Raw genomic sequence first — 19,411 nt, forward strand, 5'->3', positions numbered from 1 at the left:
CTTACAAAGGAGTTTTTTATTTGAGATGGTAGGTTACATAATAAATACATTTCCATTACATGTTCAGACTCCAGAAAGCAATTGTCGTCAACAATTTTTACTTTGTTGCTGTACATAATTACATTTTAATAATTAGTATTGATCATTATTAGGAGGCTTTCTATGATTTCTGACCAATACTTGTATCACGTTGCACAAGTATGAAAATAAACTACAAGCCATGGGTGTTTACTGTGACTTAGGCTTACTTCGAATATAACTATTTTTCCCAAGCGGGTTAAATATTTTACAGCACAATATTTGTTAAGGGACAGAGACAATGTTTGAAACAATCCGTAAAAACTTAAAGGCAGTGGATACTATTGGTAATTAGTCAAAATAGTTATTATCATAAAACCTTACTTGGTAACGAGTAATGGGGAGCGGTTGATAGTATAAAACATTGTGAGAAACGGCTCCCTCTGAAGTGACATAGTTTTCGAGAAAGAAGTAATTTTCCACGAATTTGATTTCGAGACCTCAAGTTTAGAATTTGAGGTCTCGAATCAAGCATCTAAAAGCACACAACTTCGTGTGACAAGGTTGTTTTTTTCTTCTTTCATAGTCATCTCGCAACTCCGACGACCAATCGAGCTCAAATTTTCATTGTTTTTGTTATTTTATGCATATGTTTATATACACCAAGTGAGAAGACTGGTCTTTGACAATTACCAATAGAGTCCACTGTCTTTAATCCACTTATTGTCTGCAACTTGCAATTCAGCAATTTTAAATGAACATAGCAAAAAATTAAACTATACTGTTAAATTCCATTTCAAAAGGGGGTACTTTTATGAGATAATAGCCGAAAATCCGGCGCATTAATTTTTTATAATGAAGAATAATCCGTAATTGGAATACAAAAATCTGAGAGACGTTACTGTCAGTAGTGCTTCGCATCAGAGTCAAATTTTCGGGGATAAAGACTGATATATTTTTCCATAACAGCTTTACTTCAAAGTAAATTAATTCTCAAATTGCTTTGTACTGTCGAAAGCTGCTGTACTTTAAAGGTGATTTTAACATATACCTTCCCTTTTATAAGGGAAATATATACCATAATCCATAACGTCTTTATAGTTTTACCGCAAGAATAAATTTTGAAAAGCAAATTTCCTTGTATACAGTAATTCTTAATGTACATTTGTTGATGCTTTATAAAGAACATTATCAGAATGCCATGATGTAGAATTAATTAACATGCATAATAGTTTGTATTAAATGCCATTAATCTAGCTAAAACATAGTCCCTTTTCAGAAATTACTTTCAACTTCCTGATTTTTGTTTCTATTTCAAAACAATCTTCATGACGTTTCACGTTGCCTATAAGTAATAACTGTCGGCTACATCCATGCTATAATTTGAACAATACTAAGATAATGTTACTTTTTTATAGTAGGTATAATTGTTCATGCTGGCTATAGTGTAGTTCCCTTCAAATTACGAAGAATGCCGACTTCAGCTAAACATAAAATATGTATTGAAAGGAACGACACAGCCGTTCTTTTTTGGACGATTGGTTTTTGTTTGCCAAAAGTAAAACGTTAGGGGGCACACTATCAGAATGAAAACAAAATCCGGAAAAAGTTTGACAAAATTGACACATTATGTTAATGTTTTTTTACTTAATGTCTATTCTTTGAAAATATGATATTGGCCTACTTGACTTGCTAGCATTTTGATTGAATTGGTAATTTAGAAGATTTTATCAAAATAGCATACACAAATTAATCTCAAGGTATATTTCCTTGTACCCTTTTTTTACTTTTGAATTTTATGTTTTTTCCCCCCATAAATTTTACATTTTTATTTGGATTAATAACCGAGCGATATCTTTCAAAATTACAAAACTTTACACAAACAATTAATGTCAAACCCTGTGCATCTTACCTTACCATTTATTTTAGTTGCAAGAGTTAGTTATTTACACATGTAGCAACTGAAATTCTTTCCAGTATAATAATTGACCAGTTGAAAAGCCTCATCTTCAATTATTTAAATGCTTACAAAAAGAATACAATTTGATGAAACTATTAGTATTTAATTAATTAATTCATGACTCCATTTTTAACCAATCAGATTAGAGGATTCTATATATGAGGTATATAATTAAAAGTAATGGCCCAAGGTGATGTCAAAACTATTCCCGAAGCGAAGCCGAGGGCAAAGCCATGGTTATGACATCACCGAGGGCCTATATTTTACCTGTGCCCCGATTATTAAGCAGTCAATATTTCTCTTATATACCGAGTAAAGATTCTTCTTAACACGAACGACCTATTTGCGACAGTTATTTTCAGGGCGAGCGTAGTCAAATATGACGTCATCTTGACAGTAAAAGGGGGCACAGCTTTTTCCATCTCCATTTTTAACCAATCAGATTAGAGGATTCTATATGAGGTATATAAAGCATTTTATGACTCATAAAATGAATACCATTGTTTGCATGTATACAAGTACCTGGGCCAAATTGCTGGCTGATAGTGTTTGAAACAATGCAGTTTGTTCTTGAAGTATGGAGTAAAGTGCATTGATCCTTGATTGTGCATATAAAAAAAACTGTGATACAACCTTATCACTCACCCAACAAAGGCATAACTTAGCCCTTTGTCAAGAACAAAGACTCAATAACCTGAATCTGTCAAGGGTTGGTTCATAACAGATCACTCAAAGTCACTCAATGACCATGTACTATGTAAATGGATGGTGGTACAACTGTGCCTCAAATTAACAGTATACCATTAGTCACATGCCATTTATCATAACGTAGCGTGCCATTTGGTTCACTATAAAGACTATGGGCAAGGCATGCACTGAGTACTTTGGCAAACCTTGTTTGCCCAAATTACCAATGCTGTAACCATTAGGTAAATCTAGGAAAACAACAAATAAAACAATTAAATTGTAACCTTTCAGTTGGGAAAACTTGTCAAAAAAAGAACAAAGAAAAGGAACGTAAAATTATGTAGGCACCCTTTCTTTAGTTCAGTTATTGATTTGAACCAAAACTCTCCCCCCCCCCCTCCCCCAAAAAGGGGAATAGAAGACGGCTTTGCTCTGACAAAGGTCTACTATGTTGGAGCGGGGAAGTTAAACTTGAACTCCCCGTCTGCTTCCAACTGCATCTTCTGGTTATATTGATTTGAACCAAAACCCTCCCCCCCCTCCCCCCAAAAAGGGAATAGTAAGACAGCTTTGCTCTGACAAAGGTCTACTATGTTGGAGCGGGGAAGTTAAACTTGAACTCCCCGTCTGCTTCCAACTGCATCTTCTGGTTGCCGGTGGCAACAGTTGCTTCTTTATGTTGTTGTTTCTTCTTGCTTCGATTCCTCTTCCTGCTTCCTGGCTTCCTTCGTCCACTTCCCAGTGCCTTCTCAGGGGTACTGCTCTCACTCTGAGACTCCTCAATGTTCTTATTATTAGGGCTCCTGGACAGTCTGGCTTCTTGCTGGTCCAGATCGTCCTTACCGATACTAAAGTTAAACGAGAAAGAGTTTGTTCCCTTATTGAGATTCAAAGAAAGGTCAGACGGCTTTTCAATCTCTTCCGACAATTCCAGAGTGGTAGAGTCCTCATCCTCTTGTGACATTTTTCTTTTGTTTGCAGCGTTCTGATTGTGGGAGATTTGCTGCCATTCATGGCTTCTGTTTTCATCATTGTTATCCAGATTCTTCCTCTGAGAGTCCTTGCTCTCCGGGTTCAGGATATGCATATTCTCCGTACTTTTTTCAAGGTCTTGCATTGTTGAGTCGTCCTCTCCATTTTTCAGCCGGTCATCACCAGATGACCCGAGGTCATGACCTTTTGTTGCAGGACAGTCCAAGGTCACGTCTTGATTGCCGGGCATTCCCTGATCCCCCCTTGATGAGCCCTGGTTAGTATCTGAAGTCCCTAGTTCATGACCTGCTGGCTCTGGGTCGTGACCCACTGATGACCTTGAGAGATGACCTGATGACCCTGCTTTTTCACTACGGTCATTGCTGGTTGGTGTAATCTGTGAGGCTGCATCTCCACTTGCTGTTACGGACATCCTGAGGAACGTACCGCATCCTCTCTTTTTAGGGCTGGCTTGCTCCACACACATCTTCTTACTCATATCTGAATTATTGAATAAATTAGTAAAATTTAAATTGTTATTTGAAATATTATCAAACCTGTAATTTTATGAAGACCAGGGAGGCCATAAGCCTTTTTGAGATATGGCGGACACATTGCTACACCACTATAAGGTTTGGGTCAATTTGTGTGTATACACCCAAACCAAACAGTGCACTCCTACCGTGTCCGCCATACCTCAAAAAGGCCTTTGGCTATTTTTTCATAACCGCAACTTCAAAGTGAAATGATTCTCAAAATCCATTATACTATCCAAAGCTTACCAAGTAATTTTTCATTGTCATTAATTTGAGTCATTACCAAACATTTTACAGACCCTTTAAATAAAAAATATTTGATGTTTACAGTATGCAAGTAATGCCTGTTGAAAACAGGTGTCCCTTCAATATGCATAATTGCATAATGTAGGGTCAACTGTCAGAATGGTAGGTTACATGTAAAGTGAACAATATCATGCCTCAGGAAAAGGTCCACTTCAAATTTACATGTTCATATTATTCAGAGTGATTACCAGACGTATACAGACCCTTTAACATGTGAAGGATTAGTTGAATACCTCATCTCTTTGGATCTAATTGCATTTTTGCCACTTTGAAGAAGAAAAAATAATCTATCTATTTCTTACTTACTTATTAAGAGAAGTTAAATTTGCATCGGGGATAAAGAATATAATTTTTTTTTTTTTACCCATACACCGATGTGTGTGCGCACTGTATACTCAGTACTTTCCCGAAGTCCTGTGAAAAAATATCACAGGTTCGGGTGGGATTCGAACCAACGACCCTTGTAATTCTAGAGCAGTGTCTTACCAACTAGACTACTGAGGTTGCCCGGTAGCTAGATGCAGTTTGAATCCTATGTTTTGGCAGCGGGTACCGCAATATAAGGGATGTTAAATTTGTATCGGGGATAAAGAATACTAATTTCTTTTTTCTTTTTTTACCCATTGCAAATCTGTAGTACTGAGTATACAGTGCTAACACACATCGGGTAAAAAAAAAAAAGTAAAAAAAATAATAATTAATATTTCTTACTTGCTTTGTGTTGTCTCTCTTCCTGATGCATCTTGTTTCTATAATCCCCAAACGTTGCTCGCATTACTTGTCTCTTCTTGGCCATTGGTGCTTTGATGGACGTCAGAGTCCGAAGCAACTTCTGAGCTTCTTCAGCTGTCGAGGAAATATTCAAAATGAACCTGTGATTAAAAACTGTGTCTCAGATAGAAAAGCAGAGCTGCCAACATTGGCATCTTGCAATCGGGGAGATTTTGTACAGCAATCAGGGAATTTTTTAGAACTGTATTCAACATAATAGGGAAGAAGTTTCCATTATCGGGGAGATTGTCAAATGTGTTCATCAGGACATGAAAAGATTTATATTTAAGGGAACTTTCTAGAGAATCACGGAGAGTTGGCAGCTCTGGAAAAGGCTTTTTTTTCTTTCATTTTTTTTTTTCATGCAAGTCGCCAGACACACAAGGCCTGAAGGCCACTTCAAGGTGTGAGCTACAATTATTTTTGTCCAGAGGCCGTTGCCACCTACTCCTAGGGCTGAAACATGGTTACCCCTTTTACAGTCCATACGGATGTAGGCTTGAAAAAAAAAAAAAAGTTTGTAATTCTTGGTGTTAAAAAAAATTGCACAAATGCAGAATACCACGCCTCGCCAGTAAAGTATTGATACAGTGTCATAAACTCAATGAAAACCAAGGGGGTACATGTAGGGGAGGGGTAAGCCATGCCACATATTAAGCACTAAATGCAATATCGCATCTGACTGGGCATGTTGTACATGTACAAAGTGTATGCAGAGATGAGATTTTATATAATAAAAAGAAACCATGAGAATTGAATAACAGTTCCCACCCACGTGGTCTAAGATGTCTGAAGACGAAGCCCTTTAATATTACAGGATGTAACACTTGAGAGGCTCACAGACAGACTCTCTACCCTTTCAATTAGATATATCTTGAAGTCATACATGTAACAAGGTCGAGTTTCAACTGATTGCAATTCCGCAAAAGAACAAAATTTGAAGGCACAGGGAGATCGATAAAAAATTCTTGACGTCAGGAAAAAGGTATGTACAAGTTCATGTGCGTTTATAGAAAGCGCTAACATAGTATTCATTTCAGCTGTCAAATCATCAGTTTAATCTTGGCGAGTTGTGGCCGAGCGGATAGGATCAATGGAGTCAGGCTCTGGTGTTTCTGATCAGCAGAGTGTGGGTTTCAGTTCGGGTCGTGACACTTGTGAAATCTCAACTCAGTTACTGAAAATGCACGCGATAATAATGACGAAGTCCTTTAAAACTCTTGATTGTGATGTGACAATCACTCAGCACTCACGCGTATATCAACTGGGTGAGAGTTAAAATGTCCATGGCCAGCCACAAGCGGACTATGATCATGAGGACACATCCTCTTTAAGGTGTCATCATGTTCATGTCTACATTTTGAAAGTGAAAAATTAATGAAGTATGAGGACACTTGGTAAAATATTTCCAGAACAGTTTCAGGGTTCGAGTTTATAATAATAATAATTTGGGGGGCTAATCGTCCTTACTCGCAGCTAAGAGCTGAATTGCGAAGGACGCGGCTACAACGTGTTTGAGAAGCAGGCATGCAAGGGCGCATTCAGCTGCAAGCCACATCAACCCATTATGACCACGGAGCACAGCCAAGATCGAAAGTGTTTGATTTTTTCCTGAGGGAGGAAAACCGGATAGTCTGGAAAACCCTCGTGGCACAGCAGAGAACCAACGCACAACTCAACTCACATATGTCCCGACCGGGAATCGAACCGGGGTCACCTTGGTGAGAGGCGAGCGCTTTAAGCACAAGCCAACCGTGCCACCGTTTAACACTGAACCACAGGCCCGAGGCCACTACATGTAGTTTTAGCGTTGGGCCAGTATGACTGGTCAAATCCAGCCTTCTTGTCTTTATTAAACAATATGAACAATAACATCTCACTGTGTAATGTCTTGAAGAAAAATATTGACTTTGATCTGATGAAATACCACTCAATTCTATTGAGTAATGACATAATGACGTACACTCAATACTAATCTTCTCTTGAGTGTCTTAGCAGTTGTTCAAATAAAAACAGTTAACTTAAATGCATGTTAAACTGGGTTACGAAGCTTTCTCTTATATATTGACTCTGGCTGTACATTCTGGTCTTGTGAATTTTCCACCTGAACTCGAGCCCTGAGTTTACAAAAAATACATTGTGTACATTCTGTTTTTAAGTGTACAAAGTCATTTTCACAAGTCATTATTAAATACTCAGGTTTATAGAATCAGACAAGTTCCATGTGTAGTTCTGTCATTACATGTATCATCTGTGCATGCATCAATTGTTGAAGCAATTTTAAAACTTGCACTGTAACGGGGCCGATAGTAAAATCCACCACCATCAAGAAGACAAAAAAATTGTCAAAATGAAAAAAACTAGGCACGCAGAATGTAAGCCGACTCTTTTCTCATCATATGCTCCATTCATTTTAATCAACCATGGCTCCCAAATGTCACGAGTAAAAGACAAAACACAAACAGCCCTGTCGTACTTGAGGGACAGTTACACCATAAAGACTGGAGCCACAAGAATAGGGAAGGCTTGGCTAGGTATGATCGTTTTTCCCGGTCATATTACATGGCTCTCCAGAAGAAGATATATATTTTTTTATAGAGGCTTCAGACACTTTTGAGTGAGATTGATTTCTTTATCCAGCTGAGTACGATCGTTATCTCTGCCCACTTTATTGTCTTGTTTATGGTAATATGCCCATTCTTGGACAAGAAGAAACCAAAATTAGCCTTGGTTATGAGTACACACATGGCTGGGTAAATGTTAGATCCTGATGAGGCGTCAGAGCTGCACAGGGTACACAATACGTGCCCACGTTTGGCACACGTTACCGAAGCTTCAGCAGCTCTTCACACAGTCCTCACAAAGCACCGGCTGCATCCTAAAACCTGTCTAGTTGATGATACTATTATCAAATCCAGTCTGGTTCTCACTTCTCGCACTAGAATTTGGCCCCGTCAGTGCCTAAAGAGGCGAGTGACCCACTAGTCAATTTGGTAATTTACTTAATAACACAATAATAACACAGCACTTATAAGGCGCGCTTTATCTGTGAAACATTCAAAGGGGCCGGTCTGAAAGGAAGAAAAAAACCCAAGTTCATGAAAACGCCTGCTGGAAAAGATATGTTTTAAGTTGGTGCAGGAAGAGTGAGATGTTATGTGTGTTTTTATGATGTGAACGGGTAAGCTGTTCCAGAGCCATGGGGCAGTACAGGAAAAAGGCCCTGTCCCTGTAGCTGGCCAAGCAGGTACGAGGAACAACGAGCCCGTTGCCTGATGACCTCAGACCTGGTCTAACGGACGAGTGAGAAGGAGTAATTTAAAATGAATTTCTGTAATTGACTGGTAGCCAGTTGAGTTTGAAGAGGATGGGAGTGATATGTTCAGACATTTACCTACCAGTCAGTAACTGCGCAGCAGCATTACTTACTCTGAGGTTTGGCTTCCTTTGAAGATGGTTTGATACTGGCTAGGCCAACCTTAGCCTGCTGTATACACCAGCATAACTCCTTCTGAAACTTCTCAGCTGCTGACTGTAGAAACAGACAAAAAAGAAGAAACAAAACTATAAAGACAGTGAACTGAAATACATATTGTGGGGCTAATATTGAGATTCTGGGGCCATCAAAAAGTTTTGATATTACCAAATCATAATTACATATTAGCGCTGGGGAAAAATGAACCTTGGTTGCACTATGTAAATTGTAGCTTACATGAACACGTACTTGAAAGTAAAATCTCACTTTAAGGGTACAATGGAGTGTACAAGAGATCTTGGAAGCTCCATAACATTTTGAACTGATTCCAATTCCATTCTGTTACTAGCAGAGATGCTAACATTTGCATCTTGCAATATAGGGAGACTTTTGAGTCGCTGGCAGCAGCAGACCTAACGGTCCTGTTTTGCGAATCTGAGTGTGCGCGCACATGCTCAGTATTGCGCGCATAAATGTACATGTAGGTCTGAACAGGGGCATTAATGACAATATTCCAGTGAAGTGGAATACAATACAGGTATATATCGATCTATTACAAGATGTAGGTTAAGTGACATTGAGTTTCATTCCACCTGATGACATCTTCTCAGCAATTATCTCCCAAGGTTTAAGCAAACATTCATCCTTGTAAATGTTCCCTTCAATGTTCATTGACTGGTTAGACATGCTCAGTAAACAGCTTAGAGGCGAAGTATACCTTTGGTTTTTGGAATCATTCATATTGATTGTTTGAATCCTATATAAATGTATCAAACTAACATTTCAACATTTCATTTCAAAAGGTTGTTGCGTTTTTGAAATATTGCCGAAATTCCGGAGCGAATTTGTCCAGACACAAAGAATAATCTCTAATAGGAATTTTCTCAGATTCAGTTTGGGGCATAATTACTGATCTTTTCACATAACCCCATTACTTTGAAGTGAGACGTTTCCTTAAAGGCAGTGGATAATATTGGACTATTGGTAATTACTCAAAATAATTATTATCATAAAACCTTTCTTGGTTACAAGTAATGTGGAGAGGTTGATGGCATAAAACATCCTGAGAAATGGCTTCCTCTGAAGTGATGTAGTTTTCAAGTAAGAAGTAATTTTCCAGGAAGTTGATTTCGAGACCTCAAGTTTAGAATTTGAGGTCTCGAAATCAAGCATCTGAAAGCACACAACTTCGTGTGACAAGGGTGTTTTTTTCTTTCATAGTTATCTCTCAAATCCGACGACCAATCAAGCTCAAATTTTCAGAGCTTTGTTATTTTGTGCATATGTTGAGATACACCAAGTGGAAAGGACTGGTCTTTGACAATTACCATGTCTTTAAATCTATAAAAAAGTGGCAATTTATAATGCGCCATGTCTGTGTAAAAGACACTTCTATACTAGTGCTTTAGACTTGTTGACAAGTCGTTAATGTTGTATGTACATGTAGCTCACTGCGATCAAGAACTGCTCTCAGGCATGAGATCACTGCTCTCATGCGAGCCTGCTGGCTCCTCCTGCTTTCCATTAACTAATCACAAGAGCAGTTGTCTCGTGGGGGCCAGCAGTATTGAAAGAACATCGCCCGTCGCGAGAATCGTGGAGAAAGTCAGAACGCTACCATCGCATCAAACATTTAACGACTTGTCCACAAGTCTAACAGTGCTTATAAATATAACACACTGTGTTAGGGTAACACAAAATTCAAAAACCCATCAAGGTTAGCCAGACTATCTACACAATCGACAAACGAGTGAATAAGGTTCCCGATAGCTGAGATACAAGAACACTGTTGTACCTGACTACTACTTTCTTTATGACATATGAGCAATCCAGATGAATCTGTTTCAAGTAAAACCATTTTATTATTTTCTCCAGAAGACGATCAGGGCATACTGATTGAAATGTCGAGATGAAAGCAACGGTTCTTTTCAGAGCCACCCCAACTCATTTATGTAAGTTTCAAATCCTACATTTTATTTTTTAAAGGTAGGGTGTATCTTTAGTCAATCAATCAAGTCAAGGCCATGCAGCTGTACATAATCTTCAGCCATGCAGAATCTTGAGCCACTTTTTTGTAATTACTCTACAAGTTATAATGACCAATGAAGAGCAATGGCATTAAAAAACATTGCCGAGCAAGAAGGGTGTGTTTTTTTCTTTAATTTTTTTCTTGCATCACAGATGACTAATTGAGGCAAAATATTTACAGGTTTTTATTATTTTATGCATTTGTTGGGATTACTGATTGGTAATAAGTATAACTTAGGTAATTACTTAGGTAATAAAAGGGTAGCGCAAGTTTTTAAACTGCCGTTTAAAACCGGAAGGGCTGTGGCTGTGCGATACAGGGCCGAGCCTGCTAGGTTTTAAACGGCAGTTTGAGAACGAGTCACTTCTCTTTTATTTCCATTCATAAATGCCTTTTTTGGATAAAAGGCGTAATAAATTAAGAAACTCTGTCAAACTTATCAGTTTTCCGACGTCCTTGAGCTCTGTACACGTATTGCATTTTTATGACTGAGACAGTTTTCGGATATGCATTTGTTCGCGTAGTATGTATCTAAACATATGCAAAAACAACCGGTTGACAACAGCTGGTCATTATTAACCGTTTTAAACACCCACACTTGCACGCTCTCCACCAATAGGAACAGCAAAACTGTCCGAGGTATTAATGAATACATTACATCTTGTAGACCATACATTATAGTTGGCCTTCGACATGTTGGAGGCATTACAGTAATTCAGTGCTATGAACATGAGCGACAAACACACACACTTCATCATTAAAATCGTCATTATGTACGCACCCAGTACCCTGACTCTAATGTCATAATAAAGCCATCCAATCGCATGTTAAAAACAAAGGCACTCGATAAACGCATCGCGACTATATTTGCATTGTGCACATGGTTTAACAAACTTTGCGTGGACGACGACGAGCGCTCACTCTGCAGCGCACAAGAAACACACACAACGGAGAATTTCATGATCAATCCTTTCCGGACTGCTGTTGCCTTGACAACAGGCGCGTCAACAGCTGTTTAATTAGATCCTGAGTCTGGGGCAGGATCTCTGCTAATAACCAAGACCTTGGATGTCTTTAATTCATACAGGGAAGTGTTTAGCATCAATTTTGTTCCTCTAGGGGCACAAAATAATGGCATTAAGATGGTGACAATGGCTAGGGGATTAGACTTCCTGAGGCTTTTTTGTAATTAAAGGCACTGGACACTATTGGTAATTACTCAAAATAATCGTTAGCTTTAAAACTTACTTGGTAACGAGCAATGGAGAGCTGATGAGAGTATAAATCATTGTGAGAAACAGCTCCCTTCTGAAGTAGTGTATTTTTTTGAGAAAGAGGTAAATTCTCACTCAAACAATAAAAGACCTCATCAGGCTTGAAGCCTTTTATAATTAACGCAACAAGGGTGTTTTTTCTTTCATCTTTCATTATTCTCTTGCAAATCTGATGACCCGTAGACCAGTTGAGCCCAAGTGTTCACAGGTTTTTTATTTCATGCATTATGATGTTAAAGGCAGAGGACACTATTGGTAATTACTCAAAATAATTGTTAGCATAAAACCTTACTTGGTAATTAGTAATGGGGAGAGGTTGATAGTATAAAACATTGTGAGAAACGGCTCCCTCGGTTTGTTATTTTATGCATACATGTATGTTGAGTTAGAAGAGTAGTCTTTGACAAAGACCAATAGTGTCCACTGTCTTTAAGTGAGAATACTGGTCTTTAAGAATTACCAAACGGTAAAGGGCACGCGACGGCATTAACTTAATTTAAGATGGTGACTATGGACTGGGAATTCTGAGTACCTGCTCGGGGGCTTTCTGCCATTACTACCACATTAGATTAGAGCTCCATGCTGGAGCCAGTGGGGACTCCTGACAGTCAACCCACTCTAGGCTAATTTTTTGTAACCAAAAGAACACCTGCACATGAAATTTCAATCAAAATGAAACTCTTAATTTGACTTTCTCTCCCCCTCTCTCTCTCTCTCTCGAGTCGACCGAGGTAGGAATCATGTTTAAGGCAGTGGACACTGATGGTAATTGTTAAAGACTAGCCTTCACAATTGGTGTATCTCAACATATTCATAAAATAACAAACCTGTGAAAATTTGAGCTCAATCGGTCTTCAAACTTGCGAGATAATAATGAAAGAAAAAAACACCCATGTCACACGAAGTTGTGTGCGTTTAGATGGTTGATTTCGAGACCTCAAGTTCTAAATCTGAGGTCTTGAAATCAAATTCGTGGAAAATTACTTCTTTCTTGAAAACTATGGCACTTCAGAGGGAGCCGTTTCTCACAATGTTTTATACCATCAACCTCTCCCCATTACTCGTCACCAAAAAAGGTTTTATGCTTAATATTATTTTGAGTAATTACCAATAGTGTCCACTGCCTTTAAGCATATATAAACAAAATATCTTTTGTTCCTCTCTTGAAATTATTCTTATATTCTTATTTTAATATCGAAAGTCTGAAGTGGGTAATAATAACAGACAAACATGCAGCAGATCACTGTCCTCTGTCAAACACTACTGGTGAAGCATTTAAACAATGCATTACATTAATTTTACATTAAACAAAACCCCCATTTTAACATGCTCAATACAGCTTGATGCCAGCTATATTGTAGGCCTAATACATTTTTATTTGAGTCTAGTGGATGCAATATGGCCCAAGGTGTTCAATCAACATCTCTGTCCCCCATGGGTACATGTACACTATGTAAAGTACCTGGTGACAATCTCAGAAGGCACTCTCAAGGTATTTGACCTGCCTTTCAGTGTTCATGATAAATTGAAATTGGGTATCGGGCAGGGTGGGGGGGAAGGACGAGTACGCACACAAGCAGGGTGGGAAAGGACAAATAAGCACTCAGTATGGCTGTTTATACGAAAAGGATAACCTTTAAGGTAGGGTCTATAATTGGTTTTTGTCACCAAATAGTAATACTTTAAGGCAAAACTATCTATAGACCCCTTGCAAAACGTGCAGCTTACTCACATGTGCCTATCCTGGGTTTCCATCCTGGGTATCATCCTGGTTCAAAATCGTATACAAACATGCACAAAAGAGAGTTGACATAAATTATGCGCATTGTTCCAAGGCGGGTTCTGTATTGTGTAAAAACTCAATAGCTCCCGTTGTACAACTTGAAACGCTGCAGGTACGCTGAGGTCACGCGCATGTTCTTACGCACAGAGAACAGCTATTGTCCAATGATCTGCCTCCTTTTTGAGAGTGTGACGTCGCATGCAACGGGTCAATAAATAAATATGCAATGCAAGTCGCCTGTGAAAGTTTTAGCTGATTATCCACCCTCACCCACAACAAAAGGTAATATACATGTATAAGAATAAACCAAGGGGACCATTCACCACAAAAACTAGTTCTTATACTACCCACTGCAGGCCTTGAACAGTGTCTTGAAGATGCATGGCAATCTCCTCCCGGTAAAGGGTAAGATGAGGAAAATGTAAATTTGTAATGGAACTTTTCCTAAGGCATGATATTGTTCACTCAAACCCTCAATACAGACAGTGGACAAGTGAAAGCCGATACTCGTTTGCTAAATTTTCCAGATGCAATTTATATTTTAAATTCTAATGAGGCAGATTGTCTTTAGTTCTAGCTGCCTGCTGACATTGACATTTGCAGACAGTTGTTCCTACATTATGCATAAATGCATTATAAATGCATAATGCAGAAACACCTGTTTTCAAGTCATTACTTATATACTGTAGACCTACGTACGTGTACTCATCAAATATTTTTTCAAGGTAAGCCTATCTGTTTAGCAATCACTCTTCAAATTAATGGCTATAAAACTTAACTGGTTAGGATTACAGCAGCTTCTTTGAGAACCACTTCTTTGAAAAGCACTTTGAGAATCATTTCACTTCGAAGTAATGTGGTTATGGAAAAATATTTAAGTTTTTATCCCTCAAAATTTCACTCTGCGAAGAGTTCCTGACAGCAACACTTCTCAGATTGTGTATTAAAGCCATTGGACACTTTCGGTAAACAGTATTGTCCAAGGCCCACACTTTGTGTATCACAACTTATATATAAAATAACAAACCTGTAAAAATTTAGGCTCAATTGGTCATTGGAGTCGGGAGAAAATAACGGGAAAACCCACCCTTGTTTTCGCACGTTTCGCCGTGTCATGACATGTGTTTACTATAATCCGTAATTCTCGATGTCGAGAATTGATAATTGTTTTAATGTCTTCTCAAAAAGTAAAGCATTTCATGGAATAATATTTCAAGAGAATTCTTTTACCATTACCTTCTGTAAACCCTGTAAATTATTTGTAAATATGTGAACTTTTTTTCTTTCTTTTTCTGTACCACAGTGTCTAATGGCTTTAAGTGAAAACAGCAAACCACCATAGTTTACATTAATTTCAAAGTAGCAACTTATAAGACTCTTATCGGCCGGCCGCAATATACCTTGAAGATATCGTTACCATAGAAGCCACATTCATCCTCATCATCTCAATGTGTGATCGATTGACAGAAGGACAGTTGAAATGGGACTAAAGAGCCACAATACAAACATGTGTGCCATTATGTTGTAATCGTACCCTGTGGAATGGCTCTCGCTTGAATTGAGCGTTGGTTTCATTTGCAGTATGCCTGGATGAAAGCGCTTTCAGGAGTGGAAAGGCTGCTGACTACTTTTGAGCAAACGTTGGATTAAATTTGTTTAAAGGGACATGTTGCGCCTCTGATAGGGCAAGTTGGTGTATAAAAATGGTTTGGGCACGTTTGGTATGAAATGCAGTGGTTAGTAACGATCCACACAAATATGCCTTGAAATTGCTTGATACTTTGAGATCCTACAAGGCACACCATTTTGTGATGTTAAATTTTTGACTCCACAAAATGGTTGACCATAGTTTGCAGAGTAGGAAGAAAACCATGCATCGTCAAGGTATATTTGTGTTGGATTAAATTTGTTTAAAGGGACATGTTGCGCCTCTGATAGGGCAAGTTGGTGTATAAAAATGGTTTGGACACGTTTGGTATGAAATGAAGTGGTTAGTAACGATCCACACAAATATGCCTTGAAATTGCTTGATACTTTGAGATCCTACAAGGCACACCATTTTGTGATGTTAAATTTTTGACTCCACAAAATGGTTGACCATAGTTTGCAGAGTAGGAAGAAAACCATGCATCGTCAAGGTATATTTGTGTGGATCGTTGTATTCTACTTTTAAATATTTTTTAACCACTTGTATGCACAACTTCATAACAATTGGTTCCAAACACTTTTCATAGACCAACTTGCTTATCCAAGGCAATGTGTTTCCCTTTAATATCATTTACACACTACAGATCTTAATAAAATTTTAATTATTTATTTATTTTAATTCTTCGGACAGTACAATTAAAACAAGCACATGTACAGGCCGTCCAGGGAGGGCAAAAGTAAAATAATAAAAAAATGTAATAAAAAAAGATGTGCTCTCCCAGACCTAGCCCATAAAAAGGTAAGCAGTGGGCTTAGCACATTCTGCAATCAAAATCTATTCAACATAGGCCTACATTATACTTATAAAATGAAAAGTTTGTAATTGTCTGCATTATTTGTTTTCAGGGGAAAATACTTTTTTAAATGTTGTTTACAGCCCACCAGGATTGGCACACCCAATTTTGTTTCAACTTAATACTCCCACATGATTTTATCTATTCATGTTAGTGGTCATGGGAAAATGTAGCTGTTCTATTTCGAAAGTGAAGAGACCATTTCACAATTTTTAAGTTCAAAATTTCTACATGTATGGACACCATCTGAATTGACTCTGAATACAGCTAGATTTTCGCGTCATTTTGCGTTGAAGTACATTACATCCTTAGCAACATCCCTAACAACAGCCGTAGACAAATTCGGATACGACCATTTATTACATGTTAATTGCACACAACCTTGTTGATAATGGCACGGTCAGACAATGTATTTACCGTTATGTACATATGTACGAGTATGTCAGACACGTACATGTAGCTCTATCCAGTACGATAGATCATTGCATGAGGCTCATGCATTATACACTTTGCTACATTAAGTTGCATCTGAAGTGGCTCAATACAAACATACACTGCCTTCCTCTGTTCATTGCTCTATGGTAAGATATTATAAGATGGAAATCTGACCCCCATGGAACTGTAAGAACCAATACACTTACTGTACACACACACTGAAGTTCATCATCACTGTTGAAGTCAAAAGGAAACAGGGAGCGAAATTGACTTAAGCCTGGTTCATACTTCCTGCGAATCTGATGCAAATTTTGACGTCACAAATGCGCAAGAAATATTTGCGCGAAAAACTCCCGCGAACCGGGTTTAGTCTCATCACCTTAAGATGAGTTGAGAGTATTGCCGAAGCGATGTGTATTGCGGCATTACACTTTGCTCATCACTTAAGATGGATGGATCACAGCTGAAGATCAATCATAATAATACTCTTTTGTGAAACCAAACCCTGGACATGCTTTCACAAAGCCTTAAGATTTATCTTGAGCTGTCAGTATTGCCATAGTGATTTGCATTGTGACATCACACTTTGCTCAGCAATTAAGATTGATACATGAACACAGGTTTAGGAACAGTTTCAGCTCTTTGTGAATTTTACTCCTGGGCTCACTAAGTACAAGATCTCAATTACTGAAAATACTGAATGTTGAAGCGCCCTCAGCCTCAGTAAGTGAAGGATAGGAGCGCTATAAGAAGCTACTATTATTTATTGACGACTCATCTGAAGTGAATCTGAGTGTTGCTGTAAATCCCCAAAATAAACATATTGACCATGCACAAAGATAAATTGACATACATGTAAACAGTACACAGTATTGCGCAATCTATTACGTGCAGATGGAACTCTTTTTCAAACAGTCAGACGATTCACCACGAGTTAAAAATGAATTAAAATTATTATTTTTGGTCTACAGTATGTAATCGTCAATGTGCCTTTGCCTATGTTATAAAATTATTGATTTGAAAATCTTCGCCTAAACATAAACAACTCTGGCCGTTGTTTTTCATGCCAAGATCAAGGATTGAATTGAGCATCATAACACCCTGTGCTAGCTGGTAGCTCAGCAGCAAATTTGCTGGCCTCAGGCTGGCAGCCTGCTGTTAATTTAGAGCCCCGGATATTAATCTAAGAAGAAGGGCACTTTTAAGTCAACAACATCATTATCATCATCTATATTGATCCATGGAGCAAATCATTCTGGAAAGATGCACAAGGGCAGGGTCATTGTACTTTGCTGCAAACGTACTTTCCTAATGAGCCCTAATTGAGCTACTTACAAAAAGAGCGACCTTGCCCCAAAGACATTTCACGCAGTGGCGCTCTGTGTAATATGAAAATGTATTAAATACGTATGTACGAATATCTGTGTACAAACTTGAGTACATGTACACTGGTCCGATCGGCAGCAAATTGCGCCACAGCACCTTGTAAAAACATTACATGGTGCTCTCAGGATTATGTCTCATAGTTCAAAAACATATAGTCCCACAACTTGCAGGGAACACTGTATGTTACAGTGCTAGGAGCGTCACTGAGTGACGGACATGTGCGCTATATAAGAAGCCAACCTTGGAGTATCTTGGAAAAAAGTAAACTGCAAATGCATGTTACTTAAGTTTTGCCCCCTACGTATTTGCTCTAGTAAACTCTTGTAATCAATAAAAAATCAATAGCCTAATAATTTAGTCAACTATAATTTAAAACAAATTGCTCACATTGTAGAACCCGCCCCCCCCCCTCCACACACAAAGGGATCAGCCGTCGATTTCACACAACTCTTCCTAACTTAAGACTAATCTTAGGACTTAGGACGAGTCCCAACCCTACACTGTAGCATGCAGACCTTAAGATTAATCCTAAGTCATGACGAGTTACTCGTCCGAACTCGAGATAAGACGAGTCCTAACTCTTTGTGAAATCGACACCAGGCTTATGGAATTCTGCTATTGTTTTTCCATTATTTCCTTGTATAAACAAATCCTCTGCGGGGTCTGAGATGAACAAATAGCTTGTACATCTACCCATGAATTATTCTGATTACATCATAGAGGTTTTTGAAAGGCATAATAATGCCACAGAAGGGGCATGGTTGTTGTTTACAACAATGACCATCTTGCTCGCTCCTCGTTTGTATTTTCCTAGTCTCAAGTTGATTTTGTTTTCAGTTTGCTGTGTAATTGATTAAGCCACTTGTTGGCTCTTGTGTTTGTTGTATGTTTGTTATTGTAACTTTGTAACATTTTAATGTAATTTTTTTTAAACTTTGTACATGGGCTTTTGGGCCACCTGTTTCAATTTATTGTGATAATAATATTATTGAATAAATAAATAACACCAGAAATACTAAATATATATACCCTAAATAATATGCGATGAAACGGAAATGATTAACGACTGACCTCTTGGACGTCTTCCAGTTCCTCCTCCTTCTCCAAATCCTCAGGGATCAGCTCTTGACCAACGATGAAACGTTGTCTGTCTCGCTCCAAGGCCTCCTGAAAATGCCAAAAGAGAAGATGAAATATATTTAAAGCATAAATCTTACCGAGAGATGCCATGGCCTTTGTGGCCGCAATTCAAATTGAGGCCTGTCAGTATTAAAGCCA

At 38.3% G+C, this 19,411-nt stretch overlaps 1 protein-coding gene across 2 annotated transcripts in view; it reads right to left on the minus strand.

Annotated features, from left to right (window-relative positions):
* Positions 1-34: 34 nt before the first annotated feature.
* LOC139943714 (uncharacterized) overlaps positions 35-19,411 on the minus strand; it is a 28,866-nt gene continuing 9,489 nt past the window's right edge. For both annotated transcript variants that reach the window (XM_071940460.1, XM_071940461.1), the window contains exons 3-6: positions 19,205-19,300; positions 8,680-8,782; positions 5,191-5,325; positions 35-4,138 (exon numbers count right to left, since the gene is read on the minus strand). In XM_071940460.1, coding sequence (XP_071796561.1) covers positions 3,255-4,138; positions 5,191-5,325; positions 8,680-8,782; positions 19,205-19,300 — 1,218 coding nt within the window. In that variant the 3' untranslated portion in view covers positions 35-3,254. The remainder of the gene's footprint in view (positions 4,139-5,190; positions 5,326-8,679; positions 8,783-19,204; positions 19,301-19,411) is intronic.

This window comes from Asterias amurensis, chromosome 11 (assembly GCF_032118995.1).
Source record: "Asterias amurensis chromosome 11, ASM3211899v1".
Lineage (NCBI taxonomy): Eukaryota > Metazoa > Echinodermata > Asteroidea > Forcipulatida > Asteriidae > Asterias > Asterias amurensis.